This window comes from Melospiza melodia, chromosome 9, assembly GCF_035770615.1.
Source record: "Melospiza melodia melodia isolate bMelMel2 chromosome 9, bMelMel2.pri, whole genome shotgun sequence".
Classification (NCBI taxonomy): Eukaryota; Metazoa; Chordata; class Aves; order Passeriformes; family Passerellidae; genus Melospiza; species Melospiza melodia.
The window spans coordinates 7,894,098-7,920,489 of record NC_086202.1 but is presented as its reverse complement, the minus strand read 5'-3'; the positions used below and the strand labels follow the sequence as shown (position 1 = coordinate 7,920,489).

Genomic DNA, 26,392 nt, shown 5'->3' with positions numbered 1-26,392 from the left:
TCATGAAGACCTGTCATGTCACTTAAATGTGTAAAAGTTAGTTTCTATGTTGACTTTTAACAGCAATAGTGTTTAAAATTAATAATGATAATGGGCTATAATGTTTTACACAGAAACAACTTTTGGTCAGTATGTATTTACCCAGATTCACGTATTTTCCATATAAATCTCCTTGTTTAACTTTAAAAGGATTTATTGATAGAAATTAATATCTTCATCTGTATCATGAATCTTATTCACTACTTCCCTAAAGACCTACGACTATCTTACTCGCTCTCTCTCTCTCTCTCTCTCTCTCTCTCTCTCTCTCTCCAATTAATTACTCTGAACAAACGAGATGGCACGAGAGGGACTGAGAAAGAATTCACTTTCCTTCTCCAGGCAGCTCTCCAGTAGAATTAAGCAGGCATCAAACATCATGTGTTGTGCAGATGAATGGGAGAGAGGGACAGTTGGGGGAGGAAAGGGAAATATGGCCAGTGGAAATGTTCCCTGGCTTCCCATTCTGTATGGTTCAGTTTTTGTGAGTCATCTGCAAAGATGAAATTGCAAAGTTTTTATGTCACTTTTTCCAATCCAGATACCCCTTCAATAACAAATCTGCTGCAGGTTATAAAGCTTTGCTGGGTGTTCCCCACAAGTACTAATGCAGCCTTAGCACAGAACTGATGCTCATATGCTTAGTGTTCTTCCAGAAATGGATTCTTTGGAGACCAATATAGTCCATTTCTCCCTAAAGCAAGAAATCTACTGTTGCATGAAGAATTATGCCACTCTAACACCATTTATTATTTATATCTAAAATGGGTGTGATGCTTTAGGAGTATGGTCATAGCCACAAAGTGCCAACAACCTTTTAGGAGTCACACGATGCCTTCAACGTGCATGAAGCTCCTTTGGATGTCAACAACAACCCAAGCAGATGAAAGAACTGGTCCATGCTGAGCAGTATTCATGAAGATGCAGAGAGATCAAAGTAGGAACAAATAAGATGCATCCTTACATTCAAGGGTTTGTCAATTTGCAATATATATTTTTTATAAAGTATTTGTTTCAAGTCAGAGATAGCCAGGGAGTGGTTTCATTTGTCATTATTGTGCAGATAATTGTCTGTCTTCAGGATATGCTTACAAGTCTTTCTGCTTTGTTACGACAACATTCAGAAAATGCTTAACTTTATGTCTCCAGTCCTTTAATTTGTACTAAGTATAATAAAAACCCTAAAGCATCAGTCTTTGTGCCACACCTGTGCCAGTTTCTGATACTGGAAGCATAACTTCGGGATGAGATCTGCAGTCAATGAGTCTGATCAGCTCATCTCCAGCCCAGAACGGGCAAACAGCCGGAGTTTACACACAAATACACACAAATGACAAAAGGCTATTCAAGTTTAAGCCATAATGTTAAAAAAGGAAAATCTAAAGTAAAACTCAAAACGTTAATTCCAAGCCAGATGCAGACGTCCATCAGAGGTACAAACCGACGATTGGATTTACCACCACACCCTACCAGGAGCACTTGCGTTACCAATGACAGGACAAGCCGGATGCCTCACTGCGCTCAGACACCCAGCTCCAATCCGCTACCATTCCCTGAGCAGCAGCACCCGCCGAGGTCTGACCCTACGCCCACCCTCACCACCATGCTCCTTTCTCTGCATACAACCATCCATCCATCCATCCCCACCGTCACTCAAGGCGTACCGAGCCGCCGCACTTCCCCGTGCCCCTACAGCCGCCCCCGGCAGGTGCGGCGGTGCCCGGCCCCGGAGGATGCTCTGCGGCGTCCGGCCCCGCCGCAGCCCGCGCCGGACCCCCCGCTCGGCCCAGCTGCAGAACGGCACCGGGCAGGCGACAGCGGGCGGGGATTCACCCCCTGGCCGCCCCTTAGCCCCGAAATCGCCGGCTCAGCCCCGGGGTGCGGGGCACCGCAGCGCGGCCGGGCGGCAAGGTCAGCGCGGCTCCGGCGCTGCCCCGGCGCGGCAGAGAACCCACCTCTGGCAGACATGGCTCAGCCTCGGGCTGGCAGCCGCGGAACTGCTGCTGCTGCTGCTGCTGCTGCTGCTGCTGCTGCTCCTGCTCCTGCTGCCGCTGCTGCTGTGGCTGCGGCGGCAGCGCACGGCCCGCACCGCCCTGCGCCCTCCGCGCCGCGGCGGCCGATGCGGGGGGCGGCGGCCGATGCTGGGCCGGGCCGGGGCGGGCGGGTCCGCGCCGCCGCCGCGCTGCCTCCCTGCCCTGCCCTGCCCTGCCCTGCCCTGCCCTGCCCTGCCCGGCTCTGCCCGGCTCTGCCCTGCCCGCCGCGGTGCGGGGCGGCGCCGGGGGCGGCCCTGCGGGGCGGGAGCGCGGCTGTCTGTCTGTGCGGTATGTGCGGGATGAGTGTGTCTGTGTGTGTGCGAGTCTGGCTGTGCGTGTGCCGGCGCGGTGTGTGCGGGCTGTGTGTGTGTGTGTGTGCGGGTTGTGTATGTGTGTGTATGTGTATGTATGTGTGTGTGTGTGTGTGTGTGTGTGTGTGTGTGCGGTTCTGGCTGTGCGGGCACCGGGCGGGGCAGCGCCGGCGGAGCCCCCGCGGCCGCAGCCGCTCCGGGGCGCGGTGACACCGCTCGGGTGCGGCGGGGCGAGGTGCGGGGTGCGGTGCCGCAGAGGGCGACAGTCGGGGACAGCCGCGCCGCCGGCGAGAGCCACGAAAGCCGAGGAGAGCCGCGCGGCAGAGCTCCAGCTCCAGCTCCTCGGAGTGCTGGATTGGCGTGTCTGCTCGGTGACCGCGCCGGGCGACAGCAGCTCCGCTCGTTCGGGACCCGGCGCTGAAGTGTGTGGCACAACTTGAAATGCACGCACCGAACAGCAAAGACATGCCTGCGTAACTGTATGTAAATTGTATATAAACACAGAATTTCTAGCAATGTTGTCTGCAAAGCAATCATGGCGTTAACACACAGAGCACTCATATTCCTCCTGGTACCTTAATAAAAGTACCAAATGTACGCACCAGAAAAACAAGATCAGTATCTGGTGGACACCTTTACCCAGCCTCCAGCCGAGTGAAGCCAAATATTCCCATGCTGCACTAAAAAGAAAACCCCTACACCACCATATTATTAGATGGTGGCAAGAGTTAAGCAAATCAACAATCTAGTTTGTCAAGAACGACAGGTTAGAAGATCACATCAGAATAGTGCAGTTAAAACATTAGAGCAGACTTTTATCAATTTCAGAATGGGCAACTATGAAGTCAAAAACAGAAAGCCCAATCTGTGATGTTCTGCAAGGAGCCAACATGCAAACTGAATGACAGGAAAGACTGAATCACACTCCTCCACTCTGATCTACCATGCACTACACATCTTCATACTAGCAAGAAGCCTACACAAATTTCCTATCAAAAAACCCCACAATGACTGGAATCAGATCTAAGATTGCCTTATCACGTGGCCACAGGTCAGGAATGGATGCTGGTAGATGTGTCATGGATTCTCACTGCTGTCTGCAAGTGCAGCCCAGCCCCTGCCTCTGCTGTGTCAGATCCGGCCTCTGGCACTGCTCACCTTCCCTCTCATGCCAGCCCAGCAGGGAAGGTATTTGTGTAGGGAAGCATGGAAGCAGCAGCAGGGCATGCAGCACTCAGATGCCCCCTCATCAGAGGATACAGGCACAAAAAATAAATTGGCACATCTGTTTGCCTGAGTTTGTGCTCATGCTCACACGCTGCAAAGACTTTTAGCCACATCTAGCTCTGTTTGCCATGGATTACCCTACACTTCAATTCAATCATATTCCTTATATCATTCTGTTTTCTTCCTCTTTGCAAATGTTTCTGAATCTGGCAGCAGGAATAAAATAAATCTAAAATTCTTCTCTCTCTAAACTCTAATGGCATTATCCTTAGCTGGTAATCTGACATCCCTTGAAAAACAATTCTTTTCCCTTCTCTTTTTCTGAAATTAGAAGAATTTTCCACTTGAAAATAACTCAGATTTTCTTTCTTGTTCAAAAGACGCAAGGTTTTCCTCAGTCAATGTAGTAAGACAGCATTTTGTATTTTTAATTAAGTCATTTCCTATTCACTTCCTCAGTGAGTTTCTGACTAGCACTATCACAGGTTCTCCCATGAGGTACTTAATAGATGGCTTTAAAAAGAAGGTTCAGGAACATGCAGAAATTAGCTTTTTAATTAAGAACTTCCTTTCTTTATACTGCTAGGAAATAGGAAGGGAAAGGCATTTGGACCTTGGGATTCTATAGAACACAAAGAGTTTATTCCATTCATTGTGTAAACTCTCTGTGGCAGAGAAGTTGAACAGACATGTTGGCCAGAGAATACTAAAATGGGTCAGATACAGCACTCATTTCTTAAAGTGAGCTTTTTAGCCAGGTTTCTTGAGAACCTGAGGCTGATGGAGTTTTATTTTCCTGTCTGTCCCCTCCATCAAGTCGCCTCAAGAATTTTCAGATTTGGATACAGAGAACTTCAATTCAAGTTCACTAAAAGGTATAATTCAGAACAAGTTCTACATCCCTACAAGTTTGTAGTAATTAGCACTTAAGAAGAAAAATTAAAATTAAAATAAAGGAGAAAAGCTGCAGTGGAGACGGTTACCAGTTCTGGAGGCCACGTCTTTATTAGCCACAAGTACTATTTGGGCAATCTGCAGCTAACTCAGCTCCTGAGGTTGCTGTCTGGGATCCTGTCAGTATCTAGGGAACGTGGAAGGAAGCAGAAGAGGGTGGAAAAGGAAAGTACAGAGAAGAGAGGAACCATTATTATTATTTTACAGGTGAAGTTGAGTCAGAGAAGATGGACAAGCCAATCCAAGGCTTGCTCACTCTCCTGTGCACTCCCTGTTCTCTCAGCCCAGCCCCTGTGCTCCTGCTTCCCTCACTGCAGCACTGGCTTGATCCTCACAGAGCTACTTTAGCTTATTAATTAACAAAGACTTGCTCACTTTCTCTATCCAAATTCCCTACAGTTGCTGTCTGAACCAAAGGCTCAGACAAAGACTGGAACATGACTTAAGGCGAGTGCAGAACTGCACAGCCAGGAAGGGTGAGGAACCATTAGAAGCAACAAAGATCCTTTTTAGCAGCAGCAGCTGTTGAGCTGTTTGATTGAGCCATTTCCTGACTGCTTTAGAAGTCCATTAAGGAGCAGTGATTGACATTGTTTTATTTCAGGCATCTACCTGAGGCTCCTGAATTAGTCAGCAGGGAAGTAGGATCCTATCTCCTGCATTTTAGTATTGACTGAACAGACTAAGCTCCTAACTCTTAGTGTTAAAAAACCATTAAGGTAATTTTTTTAAGGTATTTAAGCTTCAAGAGATCCAAAGAGGCACCTCATGATTTTTCAGAGATGCCCAAATATGAATATATTTTACCAAACAATAGGTGTTTCCAAATCCTGTCTCAATGCCCTTGAGGAGCTCAGTGTGTTGTCCAAGGTCACAGAGAAAATCTATGTCAGAGCAAAGCACAGAACTTGCATCTTCAAAGAAAAGCATCCCAAATACTGACTGTGTTCTCTGTGCAGCATACCTTGCTGTCACTTTAGCCTTTGTGTGAATATAAACCAGAAAGTTCTCCTTTAATCACTTTTGAACCAGTTTTTCTCTACAAAGTAGGATAGTAGTTTTAAAAGTAATTAAGATCCCATCAGTGGTATGTAAATCTATTTTTTCCCATGAAAATGAGCACAGAATGACATAGGGAATAAAAAAAACAGGTAAAAGTCAGCATTGCATCTTTGTCTGATACAGATAACTCTTCAGTCAGAATATAGCTATTTTTGCACAATGCAGGCTCTTTCCTCTTGAAAATCATTGTGAGAAAAATCAGAATTTTTTGGAACAGAAAAATTCTTACAGAAGTAGGTTTCCAAGAACAACTTCTGTGGGCAAGGCAAATGGAAAGGATGACCAAGATTGGTCTGAATAATGATGGAAACTATTGGATATTTATACTAATTTTTCCTATATCTTCCACCATAATTCCACTGGCTTCTTTTTTAGGGAAATCAGACCTAACAAAATCTAGAGCATTACTAAGCCCGATAATTTAATCAGAATTTTAATAAGCTCAGAATAAATAGTTTCCTGTGACATGAATGACAAGAAAGCAAGACAGTTCTCTTACTTTCAATATAAGACTCTTACTAGAATTTGCAATTAGTCAGTAATGGACAAGATATTAAAATAAATACACGGCCCCTCACTGATTACACTGAGCTTCCAGGGCAGTTCCTACTAATCTCTTTGGAGAAAATTTCCCTTTTATACATTTCAAAGGAAAACTGAACTCCAAATTACTCACACCAAATATTAATCTAAATCTTTGCTTAATTTTTTCCTTTTTTTTCCTAAATATCCCACACATATATATATATAAAGAGTCTTATCCATTTACAAAAAAATAAAATTAAAAAAGATAGGAGGTTCTCCTGAGTGAGACAAATCCCAGAGTCATCTTTCTGGTTTCTTATTATTCTGGTTTTCTTAAAAATCTTTCTTCTACATACTATTCAACCCTCCATACTGTTCTGTGGAATATGCACTTTTACAGCTAAAGTTACAATATTGAACTTATGTTATCCTGAGTCAGTCTTGACTACCAGGCTTGAATAACCCAGAAAGTTTTACACAGATTATGTAAGATGATGCCATCACATAAATACATAAATAGGTTTTATATAAGCCAGAAATATTGGCAATCCTGGAAAACTAAGGGAAAGGCCTCAGATAAGCCTGTGAATACCTACTCTATATTGCTCTTGATCACAATGACTGCTGTGCCTGTGGGAGCTTAGGCACAAAGGCCAAAATAACAAATTATTTTCTGAGAGTCAGCTTTGGAAAAATCATCAAAATGTTGGGCAGCATTTCCTGCTGAAGAACTTCAGCATCAGCCCTGTGTATGAACCTTACCAGGAAGATGCCAACAAAGAGCTCAGAGTCAGAAACTTGACCAGGTTTTGCACCAGGTTGTCCCAAGGTCACGTATGAAGTATGTGAATAAGAGCTGTGAGCACAAGTCTATGGAGATTATGAGATGCACCCCAGAGTCCTGAGGGAATTGGCTGATGTAGTTTACAGGCCATGATATTGGAAAAGTCATGGAAGTCAAGTGAAGTCCCTGGTGACTGGAGAAAGGGAAACATCACTCCTATTTTTACAAATTCTAGAAATGAGGAGCCTGGGAATCACTGAGCCACCAGCCTCCCCTCTGTGCCTGGGAGCAGATCCTCCCCAGCTCTGCCAAGGCCCAGGGAGAACAGGGAGGTGATTTCAGAATGACAGCATGGATTGACCAAGGGCAGGTCCTGCCTGACCAAAGTGGCCTTCTGTGATGGAGCACCTGCATCAGTGGTGGCATTCAGGACAGACACAGACAATCCCACAAACTGCCTTTGTTTATATTATTATAAACATATATTTATATCTTATATAAATTATATAATTTAATATAATTTATATTAAATATAAATACTTATTTATATTTATATACTTTTCAGAGCTGCATCAAGTAAGAGCATTATTTCACTATGTGCCCTGCTTTACCCTTTACCCTAAAGAATTTGCTGTGGCCAAGCTGAATTGAATTATGCAGTTAGAAATTGTTAAATGTGTGTTTTTCCATAGAGTAATTTTTGTACTCCATAGAGTAATTATTTTGTAAAACATGGCAGGCATTTCTTTGGTCAAAGTTCACTTTAGCAAAGATAGTTATGAATAGCATGGAATGAGTAGCAAAGAATATTCTAAATAAGTTAAAGTCAAAATCTCTCAGCACTGCTATTACACAGGAAAGTTTGGTGAATCAGAGGGAAAATACACCTGTGGTTGCAATTACAATGAGCCAAACTCTGAGACATGTATGCATTACATTCTGCTGTGAACAGCCAGGCTTGTGTGGGGTAGAAAGTCTGGGGCTAAGAAAAATTAATTATCTAAATCATCATGAAAGCACCTCAGTGTGTAATTTGGTGTCTGATCATAAGAGATGCTTAGGTTTCTCCCTGTACTCCTGGAATTCACACATCACTGTCTTAATTTCTCCCATGCTATTTTCTTTATACGTATTTTCTATCCTGAGCTCTGTACTGCAGGGCCCTCTGGCTGAGAAGTATAGAATTGGACAGGCCTCCCTTCAGAGCATATCAAGATCATTCCTTAATTAGCTGGTGGATGCAATTTGATTTGAGAGCACAAAGTCCTGGCTCTTTTTCAGGAACTGAATGCCTTGTTCCTTGTCATGCTAAGTCAAGATATCAGCCCCTGGTACCTGACCTGGCACTGATCAGTTTTATGGCCAAGGCAAATGCCTGCATGTAGACACACCCTCCTCAACAAAAATCTCCTGGAAATTGTGATGGCTGTTTCACAAGGACTCAGGACACACTTGGGAAAGAACCAGCCAAAAGCACAGTCCTAGAGCCATGGCAACAATAAACTCAAATCCTGAAAGATTCCTGAAATATTTGGAAAAAAAACCCTAACAGTTTTCCTGTTAGTCTTGCCCAATATGTTCATGTACAGAGGTTCTGGGTATTTTCTGGTATTTTCTTTGACACATACCAATAAATCTATCTGTTATGCATGTAATATATTTAAAGCTCAGATCTAGATGAGTTTTCTCATGCAGTATTTTTCTTTCAATGTGTTAAAAAAAAAAAACCCAAACCAGAAGGTTTAATTCAGTCACGCCTTTTTTTTTTTTAGTTCACTTTTGAATCTGTTTGAGCTTAAAGCTGATGCCAATTCTCCACAACATTCAGTTGTTTATTCCACAGCAAGTCACGCCGTGGAGATGCCAGCAGATGACTGAATTCCCCAGTTCAGCCCATCACTGGAGTAAAACACGGGGTCAGGCTGCCCTCTGCGGGCTGGGATCTGGATCTGGGACAACTTGTTTTGCAACAGCACACAGAAACTGGTTATTGTGAGTACAGGATTTCGACATCTGAACACAGATTTTTGATTGATGTACACGTAATGCCAATATAGCAATTGGCTCTCTGCTGCCTGGCTGCTGCTGCTGCAGAGGGAGAAGGAAATGCAGACTGCAGGTGTCTGATGCAGCAGTCAGCACTCCAGGTACAAATAACAGCTCAATCTACACCACCTGGGACTTCCTGGGAGACCCAGAGGATAACAGCTTGTGAGCATAAAACCAGAGAAGCTAAATGCCTGGAAATACTTCACCTGGCACATGAGCTGCCAGGCAGGAATCAAGTACAGTGGATTACAGCACCACTCCAAGATCTAATCAGGAACAGGTTCCTTTATATTAGCTGTATTGCAGACACAGGTCTGCTTACTTCAGCATTTCACAACACGAGGCCTGAATGTCAAACTAGTCCAAAGCAGCCTGAGGCAAGAGAACAGGGATGAGCAACAGAAATATTCCTGCATGATGCTGGGTCTGCTACAGACTTCATTTTCTTTGCTCATTGTCAGTGGTGCCTCCAGCTCAGTTCCTTAAAGGCTTCATCCAAGTACAGACACTTATTCCTACAGGGCTGATGACTCAGAGAGAAATTACAAAGGATTGAGCTGCACAGACTTTTTCTGGAAATGGAGTTCAGCTCAGAGTGTAGCTTCTGAATATGAAATTCTACCAGGAACTGTTCAGGTTCTTCCTCTACCCTCACCCACAGGTAAAATAATGCAATAGTGATATTCATAGTCACTCTCCCCTCTGAGTACCACAGGATAATTCAGCTAGCTGTCAAGAAGGGCCAGTCTTTAAATACAGAACTCTTCTTAAATTCATTGAGGTTTAGTTCTAATGAAAATGACACAAATATCACGTGGGATGTGAGAGCCACAGGGAGTAGCCAATGTCTTTGTAAACTCAAACAGTTCTGTAGCTTCAAATATCATCATCTGAGGACAAGTGAGCTGCTAAGACATTGGGCCGTCGGGTGTAGCAACCAAAGCTTCTGCAAGCCAAGTACTACGCAGCAGTTAAATCCCAGAGATAACACTACCGGCTGGCAAACCAATTCCTTCCATACGCGATACACAGGGATATTTTTTCCCGAAAAAAATACTGCGAGGGATTCGCTCTGAACCCTCCTGTTGTCGCAGGAGTGAAGGCCGGTCCGCTGCGCCCTCTGCTGCCGAGAGCTGGGACTGGCGGCGGCAGCGGCCTCTCACCGCTGTCACACCTGGGAACAGCGCTGGAATTGTCCCATCAGAGGCCACGCACAGGGAACGATGGAGCGCCTTGTGGCACTAGAGTTTGTGGCACTAGTTTACCTGCCGAGGTAATTGTGTTATCAATTGTGGAAGCCCAGAGCACCGGGAATATTTCTCTGTCTGCTCTGGGGTGCCCTGACCCCCAGGGGAGCACTGAGTTTGACCCTCATTCATGGAGAAAATTTCCTAGCAAGATAAACTAGAATCCACAAAAGTGTGCAATAGATTATAGAGAGTAGTGTTGGTGTATCACTTGGTGAGAAATTGAGGTTTGGGGATTTTTAGTATGTTGTGGATGGAAGGGAGATGGAGGGCACAGGGTGTTGTCCTGGGTTTCTTCTTCATGCTTCTTCTTCCTTCTTCATGGGTTTGGGTGGCACTCTGTAATTGGGCAGAAAAGTCTGCATTGCAGGCTATTGTGGGATCAGTTATTGGGTTAAAAGGAAAAATAATCTAAGTGTCAGCTCTTAATTGGATAGTTTAGTCTTAAAAGACCTTGTAACAAGAGATTGTTGGCCATTTTGTGGCTTCTAAAGAAAAGCTGCTAACTCACAGTAGTGAGACTGTTTTACTGATAACAAATAATAAACACCTGAGTCTGAACATGAACCATTGTCTCAAGTGCCTTCAATTCAGACCCAGAGAAACCCACAACTGACAATCAATAATTTAAAATTAATCACGAAGCCACTACCGAGTGGATCATAAATATTTCAGACACTTGCTTCAAAATTAAGATGTTTTACAGTGCCAACATTTAATGTCAGGCTCCACGAGAGATTTCAATTATACCTCAGGACAAAGATATGCGAATTTAAAGTATGACAAAAACCTACTTTTAATTGTGGACTAATGAGAAAGAGAGCTCTGCTGAAAGCTTCTATACTTGGTACAAAGCTTCTGTACATGGTAGTAATGTGCCTGATTTAATTTGCATAACTCATATGGACTATCAAGATCAGCTTTTGCTTATGATTAAACAGATTATCTGATGAAATTTTAGGGATCAACAGATTATAGTCCTTAATCCAAAGATGTAAGTAACAATGAAATCTTATTATGCATTAAAAAACAAACAATGCAGTCAGAGCTGATCTGAAAATGACTCAGAAATCTCTTAGTAGGGTCAAGGCTAAGCACCTAAATTCTCCCCTGAAACACACACAGATTCTGGCTTCCAGACTTCCATCTCTGCAAGTACTCAGATGAAAGATTGAGGGAAGCAATTTATATCAGGTAGACCACTCAATTTTTTTTCCCAGTATTTTAGGGCAAAATCCACTTTTATGTTTATTTGTACCACATTCAGACCCTTGCATTCATTACAGCTGCAATATAGCATAAACTGAGTAGTTTATCTTTAATCTCCTTGCTTTGGCTACCACAAGAAAAAGTATCCTTGTGCTCCTGCCAGCCTGCAGTGAAATTGGCTAAACTCTAACTGATCACATCTGAGGGTATTTTATCTGCTTTCAATAATTTATGATATGCTAGCACTTGCAGATACTGTATGGCAGAACATCCATATATTTACTTACAGAGGAAAGACTGGATTTTAATGCTTCCAGTGGAACAGAAATATTTGAGGAAAACATGATGTGATTTGCAAAGAAATGTCTCATTTTACTGACAACATGTACTTCTGACCTCCTAGTGGTCTCCTTTACAAGCATTACATAAGGTAAAGCAGGGTGGTACAGAGAGTGTAACTGAAGCACAAACAAGGAATAGCTGCAGGGCAGGGCAGGCAATATTTGCAATATTTGCCCAGTGTTGTGTTCTCCAAGGTAGCAATGAGTGCTGGTGTCAGGAGACCCTTGCAGATGTGACAGGTAAGCACTCAGGCAATATATGAATGACTGGGAAGTTTGTAACCCAGCAGAAGAAAAATTAATGTCCCCACAGAAAGAGCAGATGGGCAGATGTGGAACAGAATGCACAGGCCAGGAAATGCCTGAAAATGGGATTTATGAAATACTGCATGAGCTGATTACAGGGAGCTGCTAGCGAATCAGCAAGGAGGGAGGTGATGCACACAGCTGAGAGCACAGAACCAGAAAATTCCTGACAGAAAATGACTTCAATTCCACTGCCTGCTCCTCAGTGTGGATGTATCCTTTCTGTAGTAAAGCCCAGCATCAGAAAGGTCTGAAAATGATGGTAAATATCTCCTTAGCCCTCCTCAAAAGCAAAGATCATGCTGAACCACTTAATCTTCATTCTTTATTTCATCCAAGTAGACACTGAAAACATAGATGTCAATCTGATTATTACAAACACACTAAAATCCTGCAAAGAATATCAACAGGTATTTGACATAGCACTAATAGGAAAATTTTCATCTAGGGTAAAAAAATTTAACAAATCTTCAGGCTCTCTGAAGCAAAAGTCCAGACTGCAGGAACTTCTTCTGTAATGCAGACAAATGCATCCATTAGACACTGGCCTGGTGCCATCAATCCAAATAGCAGAGAGATTTTCAGATAAAAAGGCCAGCACATTATCTCACTGTCACACACCATCTAAATTGATTTAATCTAGACAATTTCATTAATTTGTGAGAAAGGAAAAAGTTTCCAAAAGCTCTATCAATTAGAACAGCCTCACTTTCACACTTTCACTTCTCACATTCCAGCAAAACACTAACTCACTGCATATACTTTTCAAAAAAAGAACTACCTTGCCAAAAAAAAAAAAAAAAAAAAAAAAACCAAAAAAACCCAAGCCAGCAGAACTGTGCTCTCAAGGGTACCAAAATAGAACTTATTAAAATAAGTACTTAATAGTGTTTATTTCAGTGGAAACAACATCAAGCATGAACAGGTGAAGATGTGTTGTTGCACATGACATGACACTGGTAGCCCATCCATAACTGCAGCATCTCCAACTGAATCCTCACAAATGAGAACAAGAGCCCAAACAAAATGTAACCTCAACTGAGTTCTTCTGCACTGACACTGCTGAGATAATTCTTCCATCAGTTTCCAGTGATTTCATTACTATTGGTTGCCAGTATTTATCCAATATTCCCAGCAGTGAGAAATACATACATATGGTTGAGAAATTAGAGACTACATTAAAAGATCACTCAAAAATAATTTGCAAGACATATAAGCACCAAAGACTGGATTCTGCACTATGGCTATGAATTCAGGCCCAATCTACTGGTTGGTAAATGCAGGGTTACATGCAGAGATTCAATTTGTTTAATAGGCTTAGGAAAAGTAATTTACATGTAATATTTTCTTTTTTTATTTTTCCTTTACTGCAAGGCATTTCACATTGAGAAATCATAATAAGAAGTCAGTTTTACAACCAAAATCTTAATTTCAACCACAATGAACTGTTCTGTTTAAATAAATAATGCGTTTATATACATTAGTCACTCTTGGAATAATAAGAGGCCCTCAAGCATTACAAAGTTTTACCTCACCATCTGTGATTCTGTGATTTATGATTTCATAAATTGTTAAGTACGATTAGGAATACTCTCACAGTGATAAAACTGTCTCCTTTTATATCTTTATGATATCTTACTGTTTCTTTATTCATTCTGCTGCTTGGAGATGAGACAGCCCAAGCACATTTAAAAGACATTTCTGCAGGAAAAAACAGATTGCAAAAGCACCTTAAATGACCACATTCTCTTAGACACAGATATGCAGGCACCTTCCAAATGCAGCACCTGTCCAGATAATAATCACCTAAACACAGAGATGTTTCATCATATGGCTACCCACATAGGAAATTTACATTTCTTATGAACATCTATTGAATATAAGTTGACAAATAGATTTTAAAAACCCAACATAATTACCTTTTAAATTGATATTGACATACTGGGACTCCTGGATTTTGAGAAGGAAATAGCTCTGCTCTTTAACAGCTGCAATAAAGGTGTCCACATACAATTAGTATTTACTTCCATAGAGTATTTGGGCTGCAGCTCTCCATGCCTGCAAAGCACAGGGGTAGTAATAGTAATCAGTACAGCCGAATCATTAGCAAGACTTCATCACAATATCATCAGTAAGACAACCCAGATGACACAACTTAAAGAACAGCAGTTAAATAGTAGTTTTGTCCTGTCTTTTGATTCATATCTCTCTGCATGCTCCTAGCATATGAGGAAGCTGGTGTTCATTCCTCTCCAAAAATTAATGTGGAAGCTTTCCTTCATTTGGTACTACAGGATCTCCTCCCTTTCCCATACTGATCTATCACCTTCCCAACATTTCACCCTGCTACGCATTGCCAAAGCAGTCCTGTTCTCCTATGTCAATTTGCCCAGTGTCCAAACATTTTCCCAAAACATCATAATGCTTTGCCAGCTACAGCTATCACTTCTGCTCACCCCACTTTACCTCTGCTTTTCCTGTGGTGCCAGAAAATGGGAGGGATGGTCTTTTTCTCTGAAGTATTTGATTCAGAGGTGAAATAAAGCTCTCTGTCTTCTTCTCTCTGTGTGGGAAAAACACCACAGTGAAATGAACGATGTGCACATTGCCACAAGCCCTTTCATCTGTGGTACCCTGCAAGGACCATGCCATCGCCATCACCAACCTCTCATCCAGCAGGATCATTTACATGTGGAAATGACCTCCCAGATTGTCATGTCCAAGCTTTGACCTAATGCCACCATAACCACTAAACCAAAGTGCCACATCCACTCATTTTCTGCACACCTTCAGGGATGGTGATTCCACAGCTTGTCATTGACTTTCTGAACTTATCACCCTCACACTGCTTTGTGATCCTTGAGGATCTCATCGTCCCTGTGGATGATGGCAGACCCAAAATGTCTCAGCAGACAGCAAGCTGGGCCCTTTGCCATACATGCCAGGGTTGCTCCATATCCACGCCATGCCAGGAGGAGGGTGGGGCAGCCCATCTCCCCAGCCTCATGATTCTGAGGGACTCCAGAGACCTTTGTGAAGTCTGATGGCAGCCTCAGACACAGGGACTGTGGAGGTGAGCACCCCTTCCCCTCGCCCTAGACAGTGTGTGCCCAGGTAAGCAAGATATCCTGGCCTCTCTCAGGAATAGTGTGGCCAGGAATAGCAGGACCAGGGAAGTGACTGTCCTTCTACACTGAGTACTACTGAGGCCACACTCGAGTGCTGTGTCCAGTTCTGGGCTCCTCAGTTCAGGAAGGACATTGAGGTGCTGGAATTAGTCCAGAGAAGGGCAAAGAAACTGGGGAAGGTCTGGAGCGCGTGTCCTGTGAGGAGTGGCTGAGGGCATAGGGGCTGTTTAGCCTGGAGAAAAGGAGGTTCATGGAGGATTTATCATTCTCTCTAGTTCCCTGGCAGAAGGTTGTAGCCAGATGGGGCTCAGACTCTGCTCCCAGGCAACCAGCAGCAGAAGACGACACAGTTTTGAGCTGTGACAGGGGAGGTTTGGGTTAGCCATTAGGAAGAATTTCTTCACACAGAGGGTGATAAGACATTGGAATGGACTGCCCAGAGAGGTGGTGGACTCAGCACCCTGGAGGTGTTTAAGGACAAACCGGACATGGTACTCAGTGTCATGGTCTGGTGACGCGGTGGTGTAAGGTCGAAGGTTGGACTCGATGATCTCAGAGGTCTTTTCAATCCAAGTGACTGTGTGACTGGGATTCATTTCCCTGCCCGGAGTTGCCCGCAGAAGCGGAGCTAGCTCGGGGCCCGGCAGCGGCCCGCTCGCAGCCCGGCACTGTCGCGCCCTGCCCGCGTCCCGCGCCGCCCGCAGCCCGGGTCAGCACAAGCGGCCCGGCCGGGCCGGAACGCGGCGCTCCCGGCTGGCAGCGCCCGGGGCCGGGCGTAGCGGAGCGGGGCGGGCAGAGCGGGCCGAGCGGCGTGCGGGGGTGGCGGCCCCTGCAGGACACCCGGAGCCTCGGCAGCCGCCGCCGCGCAGCCGGCGGTGTCAGTGCCACGGTGTCCGCCGGGGAGCGAGAGGCAGCGCCGGCGCCCGCCCGCCCGATCCCCGCGGCCAGGCCCCCGCATGCAGCCCTCACCCTGGAGCGGCGGCGGCGGCGGATCGAGGAGCTCTCGAGGTCCTCCCGGCAGCGGCTGCTGCAGTCGCGGGACAGGATGTTCTCCAAGTTCACCTCCATCCTGCAGCACGCCGTGGAGGCGGTAAGGCCGCCGGCGGGCCCGGCCACGCCACGCCGGGGATGCGATCGGGGCCTAGCACCGAACGCGGGCCGGGGGCTCGGACCGGGCCCGGCGCCGCTTCCCGGCTGCTCCCCGGCGCTGCTGCCGGCGGGGCCCCGCAGGGCGAGCATCCGCTCCTGGCTCGGCTCTCCCGCAGGCTGAGGAGGCGGAGGCCGAGCTGCCCGGGCGGGCCCCGGAGGGAGCACGGGAAGGGAAGGAATCGCCCCAGCGCGGCCCTGGAGAGCCGGGGTAGCCGGGGCTGCCGGGGAGGAGGGAGCGGCTGCAGCCCGGGCGGCCCCGGCACAGCCTCCGGCTGTCACCGCCGGGCACTGCCGGCCGCGGTGCCGCACGCCGGGCCGGAGGGCAGCCCTGGCCCGGTCCTCACCCGGCCGTTGCCCGGCTTTTCCAGCGAGACGGACAATAAAGGAGAGGAATCAGGAAACTCCCCGGCGTTTCCATCACGTCGTGACCGGCAGACAATAGTCGCCGTCACCCTGCTTTTGCAGGATGTTGTCAGTTTCAAAGCGCCGCTTTCCCTCCCTGGTTTATTTTGTATTTGTGCCTGGGGGTCAGGTTTGCCGGGGACGCGGGGCTGTGTGTGCAGCGAGGTTCCCTGGGCTGAGGAAACGGGGCCTGTTCGCGAGCTGCCATTGCTGAAGGCCGCGTTCGGCACTGCCTGACCACACCATTTATTTCTGCTTTTCACTGAGGCGGGGTCTTGGTGGTAATTCCCTGCCTTTCAGCGCCTCTCCCAGTAAACCAGCACACCCAGACTTGAGTGTGAAGAGGTGATAAAAATCGACAGGGAAGTACTGAAGTGAGGGTGGAATGTGTCGAAGAAAGAAATGTTAAAATGGTTGAAAAAAGAGCCTGCAGGCCAAATCCAAGTAATTGAAATAAGAGCCTGCATGCCAAATCTTGCCTCATCTGAGGGGCAGCCTTTGTACATTAATGTATGCTTCGATGCTGCACTTGAGCATATGCCTGTCTTTATATGAGCCTGTAGTTCTGCAGGAGTATTCAGGTTTAAAACTCAAGCATGTATTCATTAATTGCAGGTTCCTAGTTTGCTTTTTTAATGGTGTAGTGGCATTTGGAAGGAAATGTTTTAAATAATGATGAAACATTTTACTTGAAAACATTCAGACCACATGAATGCCTTCAATAGACAGTGCTTTCATTGGAGGGGAAACAGAAATTATTGCCTGCCTGACTAGAGAAAGTTTGTTGTGGTGAGCTGTGCCACATTTTGAATAACAGGAATAAGTGGATGACTGAGAGGTGCAGGAGTGGAGGAGAAGGTATTCTTTCAGGCCTACCAATTCAAGAGATCTAACAGAAGTTATTATTAGGAGAGTGTTACGTTATTGATGTGTGCAGAAAATGAACAAAAAGAGCTGCATTTAGTTGAGATCCAGTAAAAATTAGGAAAAACAAACGGGCTGAATGGAACAGGAGAAGAGTAGAGATAGTAGGGACTAGACACTCCTTTTTGAGTAAAAAAATCCAAATGAAAATACAGAAGTATATTGATACCATCATTTTGCAAGTGAGTGCTGTCCAACAACGTGCTGTTTGTCCTTGCTCAACTCTGGTGTCCCTTTTAGAATTCCCTCATCCTGCTACCACGACCCTGGTGGATCTCCTGATAAATCCTGCACTAATGCATTTACAGGATTGTGACAAGTACCAGGAATGAAACATGGAATTGCAAAAGCAGGAAGATACTAAGAGTGTTTCTTTATAAGTTTGACCCACTAATACAAAGACAGAACAGAGAAATATAAAATTTTCACCACTTTGGCGGCTGTATGTGGCTTTAAGTTGTTTCATTCTCCCTGTGGTAATAAGGTGTGATCTGTTTAGCTTTGCTATGGGGAAGTTGTTTACAACAACTGTTGTAAATACTAAATATTAGCTCAGTCCACTTTGTTGCTGCCTGTTTTCAGAACCAAGAGAATTTGGAGCATCATTTTTTCCTTGCTGTTTTTGCTAGGGAGGAAGTGTAACGTGGGCAGCCTCAATTGGATTCTTAACCCTGAATATCAGCATCAGAACTAGTAATTAAGGTATCAGTTCTCAAAAGTTTTGGGTGCCTACCCCAGAGTAGGTAGAGTTGCAACTGTAGAGTTTTCAGCTGAGCTGGACACTTGAATACACTTTAAGAGCCTGGGTTTAGCTTTCATGCGTGGGACTTCCTTAAATCAGAAAGGTCTGGCTAGCCCTTCTGCCCTGTCCTTTCTCCTGCACATCACTTCTGTAATGCTCCTGCCCTGCCTCAGGGCCCCCAGGCCTGCAGGCTTCAGAGGGTGCATTTAAACAGTAAGGGTTCCTGTGCTCTTAGATAATCATTGTTATCTTTGCCTCAGTGTGCCATACCTCTGAACTCTGACAGGAGCTCCAAAGGTTGGCAGTCTGATAGACATGGCAGTATTTGCCTTTGACTTGTCAGTGTGTCACTCCTGGACTGACTGCCCTTGTGACAGGACTGTGCTTGAGGCAAGCATAAGGGATCAGTTGCTTTTTACTGTGGTGTTCCCTTTCCAAGGTTTTTCCCCAGAGAGTTTGTGGTGGTGTTCAAGATTAGCCTGTTTGGGGCTTAAAACACCATGGCCAAATGTAGAAATGTAGTAGAAAATGTCCTGCCCATGGCAGTGGGGTTGGAGCCAGGAGGTCTTTTAAGGTCCCTTCCAACCCAAGCCTGTCTATGATCCTGTGATTCTCTTTGAATAACTCAAAACTTTCAGTCATTTCTGGCTAAATTGCCCAAGTGTTTGAAACCATATTCCTGATTTTCATTAGCATTGAATTTGCCACCTCTTATCTAATGTCAATCCTGCCTATATTTTAGATATTTTCTCTTTTTGGATTTCTCTGCAGCATCCAGATGAGCAAGCACCACTGTGTTACCCTGCCAACAGAGCATCCTTAAATTCAGTTGGATGTGTTGGATGTATTAGTGAGAATGGTGGATAGGACTGCTGAATTTGTTCTGTTACTTCAGGGCAGAATACAAATGCTGTTGCTTCATGGGGTTCATATTATCAAATCTGTGACAGTTTATATATGGCTTGTCCTCAAGATGTTTTCTCTTTGCTATGCATTTCTGATATCCTTTCATCCCAAAGGGCTGTCCATGAGCACTATATTGTCAGCAACAACAAAATGTAGTATACAATAACAAAGCAGCAAGTTAGACTTATTTTGCTCTTATCTTGTGCTTTTCACTCATGTTTCCCTAGACAAAATAGCTTGTCTGTGAAGTGGCTACTCAGTGTTCAAAGGACTTTTTCATTTGTGTTTGATTTGGGCTTTTGGATGTTTCAACCTCAGTAGTCAGTTCAAGGGATGTTCTTGAGCTGTGTACCTTGCAGGAAAAATATAATTTTGGTTGGCCTGAATTTTGCAATTTGCTGTCAAACAGGAATATGTTTTGTACCATGCAATGGAATGAATGCAGATTTTGGTGTCTGCTGCAGATTCTCAGGACCCCCTTTCTACCAGCCTGTTGTTCCACTGTCTCTCTGACACTGGTGCATTACCATACCTTCAAGTAGCTTCTGAAGCAAAACTCAGCTTTGAAAGAAACCAAGTCACTTGGTGCAGGCAGTGCTCCAAAACCATGACCTGCATAACTGATTAGAACAGAATTTATTCCTCTTGAACCCACTTTATTGGATGTAATGACCTTACATTACTTGTTGTTTTAATGTTGTGCTATTAACAAATTAGATGACAAAATTTAATGCATGACTTGCAAGCATGTTCAGTCTTAATTTTATATGTGAGAGCAGTGGCCGTTATAAACTCTGTGCTTTCATCAACTGAAGATTGAGTAAACCTTGAAGCATTATTCCTTTTTCACATGTTCTCTCAGACCATTCACACTGGTACAGTAGTAAGAGTGAAGAAAAACATCAAGTGACTGTGTCAGTCAGGGCAGTGTGCATGCACTTCCCCTTCCTTTCTCTTTGACCCAGTTTTCTACTCTTTTTTTTACTCTGGCATCTGACCAGAGAGTACCTGTTATTTTTTTATACAGTGTTCTCTTTCCTTTGTGAATTTGCCCTAAAGATATTGAAGCATATCACCAGCTTCTGATGTTTCCATCCTTTCCAGTATTGAATTGCACTTCTGAAAAGTGTACATGAAAAATGTGACAATGATTTTTACATGCACAAAATATTTGAGGTTAAATACTGAATATACATAAGTTTCTTTGCTCTTTATGTTATTTTTTTCCTGCCTAAACACAAATTCTGTATGCTTTGGAAAACAATGTGGAATTGTATTTTGGGCAGGTTTTGTCATGAGCAGACTGTACATCTGGTCAATGATCTGTAGCTCTCCTGAGAATAGCACTTTTCCTGAAAGGAGTGGGCTTTGATTATTTGTTACATATTATCACCAGAAGAATAAGGCAGCATGTGTTAGGTTCAGCTCACTCCCAGGAAGCCCAACTGCTGGAGCTGGGCACCAGAAGGAAGATCTTGCTAATCAATGCCTGCTCCAGTGGGCTGCAGTTCAGTACTGTTCAGTGAATTTTAGCTATTTCATATACCAACATCTACACTGCAGCCTTGAAGATCATGTTGTGTTTTTTTCCTCAGCAAAGGAGAACTTCATTTGAGATTAGGAATCACTAAGAACATGCTTAATTACATGAGGATTAATTACAGAGTCACAGAATATTGTGTGTTGGAAGGGACCCACAGGAACCATCAAGTTCAATTCTTAAATGAATGGCCCATACTGGGATCAAACCCACAACCTTGGTGTTATTAGCACTGTGCCCTAGGCAGGTGATGTAACAGGAAGAAATAACTGCATTTTTAAAGTAACTCCTTCAGATTAGACAAGTAGCAGGAATTCATGGCCTTCACAAGGAATTGTGGTTTGTTTCAGAATCTCCATACAAGTACTTACACCATAAAGTGGTTTTTGAGGCTGGCAGCTGTAACATGTATTCCATCTCAGCTGATAGCTAATGATTCATCCTAAAATAGGAACTATAACCTCATACTAGTACTACCTGTCCTAGTAGGGTTAAAGCATGTCAGCCAAGTGTTACAGGTTCCTGATGCTTTCCAGTGCTTGGCTTTGTATACAAATGAGCTGGGATCTTGGTCTTGGTCTTGACCTTGCTTTCATGTCTGAATAACTAAGTTAGGAGGACTGCTTGGGTTTTTTGGGTTTTTTTGCTCTATTTATGTTTGTTTGTTTGCTTGTTTTCTTGTGGGTTTTTGTTGGGTTTTTTGATCAGTAAACCCCTACCTCAAAATAATTTTGTTGGGGTTACATCTCCAGTTGGTGTCAGTGCTGATGGTGTGTTCCCAATAGGCTGCACTGCCCAGGTACACAAACATGCTAATGTTATCTCTGCCATGTCTGGCTTGCAGTCCTGATCAGAGAAGGCTCTGAAATCACTGGGTGTTTTAATTTGAAAGGGCAGGACCTGTCCCTGAATTATTTTTTCACCTCTGTGAAGAGTCCCTAGAGGCATTTGTTGGGAGGGAGAATGTCTATATCCACAGTTCTCTCCCATGGTGGATAAATTATTGACAGTGCTGAGAAGTGAAATCCTTTTCCTGGCACTGCTCAGAGGCACTAAATTCATCTTGAGGCAGATGAGACGAGAAGAAGTGGAGAGGAAAATCACATCAGCCAAGGATAAATCTTTAATGTTATCTATCATGTGTTACTTTGGAAATAGAGTGGTCTGGGAGGCCTGTATTCCTCAAAAGTTGTCCCTGGGTTATTCATCAGCTGGCATTGAGGTTTTGATACAGCTTTTTTTTTTTCTAGAAAGGATCATTACATTGCTTAAAATACACATCAAGTGCAGCTAGTGTGACGTACAGAGCATGATACACAATATCATATGCTCAGTCTTCAGTTTGTTTGGTTATTCTTCTGAATTTCAATAACCTAGTAAATGTCACAGCCAAATAATCTGGTTTTGTGCAGCGTGGGGTGTTGAGATACTCGGTGGTAGCTGCTGTGCTCATGTGCTGCTCTGAGTGCCCAGCCATGGAACTCAGTGAGTGCACAGCCTGTCAAGGAGAGGATAAGCACTGTCAGTTTGATTTCTGGGTTGCCATTTCCAAGGGCACATTTCCACCCAGGATGGAGGCAGAGATAGTTGCCAAGCACCACTCTTTTTCCAGAGACTTGCATTCCAAAGTCCTGTGTGCAAAAGGCCATTAGCAATTAGCATTGCATTTATCTTGGCATGGCATATTTGTCATATACTGGGCTTTACAAGTTTACCAAGATAAATTTAAGTGTCATTAAATTCAAGGCAAAGAAAAGACTGATGTGGAAAACATCCAGGGCTTTTTCAAAGAAACAAACAGTAGCCAGTAAAGACCATATGAGCCTATATTGTACCAGACTATATAGGAGCCCTGAGCCCTTGTCTGCCCAAGAACTGAGACAGCACAGCACATTTTAGACCCTGTGGGGAGACATTAGAGGAGTTCAGAGTTATTAGACTCAAATGTGGTATCTGCAGCTCCTGGGGAGAAATCTGCCTTCAGTTAACCTTCCTCTGTGAGGTTAACTGACCCTTGGCACAGGTTCCTGCACAGGCTGTGGAGTCTCCATCCTTTGATATATTCAAAAGCCATCTGGACGTGCTCCTGAGCAGCCAGCTCTAGGTGACTGTGCTGTAGCAGGGAGGCTAAACTGGATGGTCTCCAGAGGCCCCTTCCAACTTCAGCCCCACTGAGATTCTGTCAAGGACTGGACTCCATATCCTGTCAGGATGGTTCAGCTCCTTACCCTTCCAAAACAGACACACCAGTTAGAATTAAGAAGGAAGTATTTTACAGAAAGAGTGGTCAGATACTGGAATCATCTACCCAGTGAGGTGGTGGAGTCATCATCCCTCGAAGAGTTCAAAAAAAGACTGGATGTGGCACTTGCTGCCATGATCTAGTTGAATAGTTAGAACATGGGTTGGACTTGATGATCTTATAGGTCTCTTCCAGCCTTGGATTTCTGTGATTCTGTGATCCTTGGGATTCTTTCTGTTTGCCCACAGGCTCATCGCTGCCATTCTCTGAAGTGATAATCCCCTATTTCAGGATGGCCCTTAAAAGAATGACTTGAGGACTTGATGGTCAAAAAAAAAAAAAAGCCTCAAGCAGGATTAGGCCTCAATAACTACAGATCCTCATGTGACCATTGAATGGTTGGGGTTTTCCCTATAGGATTCCTGATTTTACCAGCTCAAAACATTCAGGGCACAAATTCAGTGCTTGTCTCAGCTCTCACTTTGGAGAGAAGAGTGGTGAAGTGATTTTGGTCCTTTTGTCACAGGCTGCCTGTGGTGTGAGGGGCCACAGGCCACCTGTGTCTCTGTGGGGAAGGAGCAGTGCTGATGGTGACTGCCTGGGGGCTGTGTTTCCTTCTTGTATTCCTGGTTGCTGCTCACACCCAGCCAGCCATCCCAAACTCCTCCAGGAAAGAAGAAACTTCCTTTTCTTGCAGAAATAAAATAAGAAACATATTTGTTTAAAAAAAAAAAAAAAAAAAAAAAGAACAACTCGCCAAGCTCTGGTTATGAGCCAAAAAAAAAAAAAAAAAAAAAAACCAACAAACCCAACCTAAAAACTGAACAAAGATCTTTTAAAAGAAGTTGTGGCTAACAGGAAAAAAGGCATGGTAAAAACTGGATAAAGCAACTAATTGGTAGTTTTAAGGGAGCAGACAGAGAGAAGAGAACAGTGTGTACAGGAAAAGAAGAAGACATCAAGAGCAGATGTGAAAGAACGTGGTTTTTTTGTACAGGACAAAATTTTGTTTAAACAATACAATCATACATTTTTAGTGTTGCTTTGCTGTAGGAGCAATTGCTTTTGTTGCTTCAAATAGATTGTCTGGTGATAGAGACATCACAGAGATTATTACTGATGTTTACAAGCAGGCAGTGTGGCATGGGGCTCGTCCATGAATAATGAATGCAGTCCTTGTTAAAGGTAAAAGAGCAGAGAGTAACAATTGTAGCAGTATCTACAGCACTTTACTTGCAAGTCTAAGATAAAACTGAATTTAATCTCTTTTTTATGTCTTTTTTTCCCCATAGCTCGCGCCTTCCCTTCCATTACAAGAAGATTTTGTTTACCACTGGAAAGCAATCACCCATTACTACATAGAGACCTCAGGTAAAAGGAAACAGCACTCTGGGTTTGTGTTTTTATTGTGGAAACTAGAATTCACAATTTCAGTGTTTTTAATAAGTAAAGATCAAGAAATACTAATATGAATCAGGTCTTTAATCAAAATACCAAAAACAACTAGTAATTAAAAATATCGTGTACTTCCATCTGTAGAAGTAGGCATGAAAAATGGTTGAAGTTTGTTTCCTGAGTACCATGTAGAGAACTGCACCTTTTTGCATCTGACCCAGTTTCTGCCTTCACATACTCTGTTTAATCTAAACAGACAGCTGCAGAAATGCAGTCCCTGCTGTTAACATTTTCATTGCTTTGCATCAGGGATTTTCTTTTTCTTCGCAAGATTTTTAACAAAAGTAATTTTGTGGTCATAGATTTTACCAGACACAGATGGATTCCATGTACTCAGTATTAATTATTTTTACTTTAGTGTCTTGTCTCAGTGTAAAGTATTTTGATAGCACAGACGACAAGTTTTATTAAACCTTACTCAGATGTTATGCTGCTCTTCTTAAAAATAGATGTAATTATGAAATATGGCTGTAGTTGCCATATTTCATCATTATATCTATTTTTAAGAAGAAGCTTTTTTTAAAACTCTTCATGGGTTTGGTTTTTTCCCCCAACAATTATGCAGCCTGTAAATTTTTAATTTTGGACCTAGTTATGAAACAGTTATGTTTTAAAAATGAATGTTGCCATGCTTTCCTCAAGCCTATTAGTTCTGACCTTCTGCTGGAAGAGCTGTTGAGTCTGTGTTTGTGTCTGATGATCTTGTTTATATCAATATTTACTTGTAAAACTGCAACGTGACCCTTGGTTCCAAATACCCGTCTTTTGGAACACTATGTGATGTTTCCAAAGGTGGAAATGACAGGGTGGCAGGGAAAACTGACACCTGCAATGACGTGGTGCAGAATAAAAGCTGACCTCTCTCCCAGAGTTTCAGAAGTGTTTTGAAAAAGAAGTTTCCACTCAGTGAGTATATTTCTGTCCTCTGCAGTAGGAGCAGGATTATGTGTAGGAAATTCAAGCAAAACACTCCAGGCTAACTGGAGCTTGTGGCAGAGACCAAAATCATTCTGACATGGCAGTTTCCCTGTGTGATCTTGTTGCCAGTTGCATGCAAGTGACAAGTTATTTTTAGATTATTGCATAAACAGTAGTAACCATTTCCCTAGGATGGTTGTTCATGTAGCATTCAGCTGAAAAAAATAAAGGAGGAAAATCTTCATGTGTGGATAAGTTTTGCAATATGTGAATGCCAGCTCCTACTTCCAGTGGCATAAATCCACTGCACTGCAGTTTCATGACTTTAATATAATAAAATCAACATCTTACCCTTTCCTTCATAAAGTTTGACAGAATTCAATTTTAATGCCGAAAGTACAAAAGAGAAATTTAAAAGCTTTGGAGAATAAACAGCACAGAGTTTGAATCTTCTGTGTTGTTATCAACAGAAAAGCCATTTATTTAGTTATCTAGTTCATGAAGGAACTGATCAGCTGCAAATTAAGCTGATGTTAGAGGCCAGATTTGAGAATACTGTATGAAGGGTCAAAGAGGAAGTTATCAAGACCTAGTCCATCCTAAACAGAAGATTGAGAGTTGTACCTTTCTCTCCCTTAGCTTCTCTCTGGCAGTAGAAATTTTCCTTTTCTGACTGTGTAATTACTGCATGTTTTGAATTTTGGCACTTCACCTTTTCCCCATTGCAAGGTCAGATACCTGCCCAATTCATATTCCAGTGTACATGTTCAGATACAGTTCTGAAAGTTTTCTTAAAGACATGTTAAAAACTTGCACTGTATATAAATTTAAATATTTAAATGGATGTCGTGTTTATAAATCTTAAATTTGGAACTGAGCTTAAATATGAGGACAATTTT

At 43.6% G+C, this 26,392-nt stretch overlaps 3 protein-coding genes across 5 annotated transcripts in view; 1 reads left to right on the top strand and 2 right to left on the bottom strand.

Annotated features, from left to right (window-relative positions):
* The window catches only part of ABLIM1 (actin binding LIM protein 1), a 190,111-nt gene extending 187,989 nt beyond the window's left edge, over nt 1-2,122 (bottom strand). The window contains exon 1 of the mRNA XM_063163149.1: nt 1,995-2,122. Within this exon, the coding sequence (XP_063019219.1) occupies nt 1,995-2,007 (13 nt within the window). The 5' untranslated portion in view covers nt 2,008-2,122. The remainder of the gene's footprint in view (nt 1-1,994) is intronic.
* Nucleotides 2,123-12,438: 10,316 nt separating this feature from the next.
* Nucleotides 12,439-16,298, bottom strand: LOC134421823 (uncharacterized). Of its 2 annotated transcripts, XR_010028688.1 has the most exons (4): nt 16,185-16,298; nt 14,554-14,650; nt 14,007-14,145; nt 12,439-12,599 (listed from the first exon to the last, which is right to left on the bottom strand). XR_010028688.1 is itself a non-coding variant. In XM_063163146.1 (3 exons), the coding sequence occupies exons 1-3, from the start codon at nt 16,281-16,283 to the stop codon at nt 14,108-14,110; spliced, it is 234 nt and encodes a 77-aa protein (XP_063019216.1). In that variant the 3' UTR covers nt 12,439-14,107. The 2 variants fall into 2 exon arrangements, 1 of the variants encoding a protein (XP_063019216.1); XM_063163146.1 differs by having other exon boundaries at nt 12,439-14,145; nt 16,185-16,283.
* Nucleotides 16,174-26,392, top strand: part of FHIP2A (FHF complex subunit HOOK interacting protein 2A) — a 34,093-nt gene continuing 23,874 nt past the window's right edge. For both annotated transcript variants that reach the window (XM_063163145.1, XM_063163144.1), the window contains exons 1-2: nt 16,174-16,305; nt 24,413-24,491. In XM_063163145.1, the coding sequence (XP_063019215.1) occupies nt 16,261-16,305; nt 24,413-24,491 (124 nt within the window). In that variant the 5' untranslated portion in view covers nt 16,174-16,260. The remainder of the gene's footprint in view (nt 16,306-24,412; nt 24,492-26,392) is intronic.

Bases quoted from the DNA above. Each gene is read 5' to 3' on its own strand.
- LOC134421823 (XM_063163146.1), bottom strand. From the start codon at position 16,283: ATGGAGGTGAACTTGGAGAACATCCTGTCCCGCGACTGCAGCAGCCGC. The intron at 14,651-16,184 runs GTGAGGGCTGCA...TTTCCCACACAG, and splicing joins GCCGCCGCCGCCGCTCCAGG to AGAGAAGAAGACAGAGAGCT. The intron at 14,146-14,553 runs GTAAAGTGGGGT...TGTGCTTTGCAG, and splicing joins GCACCACAGGAAAAGCAGAG to GCATGGAGAGCTGCAGCCCA.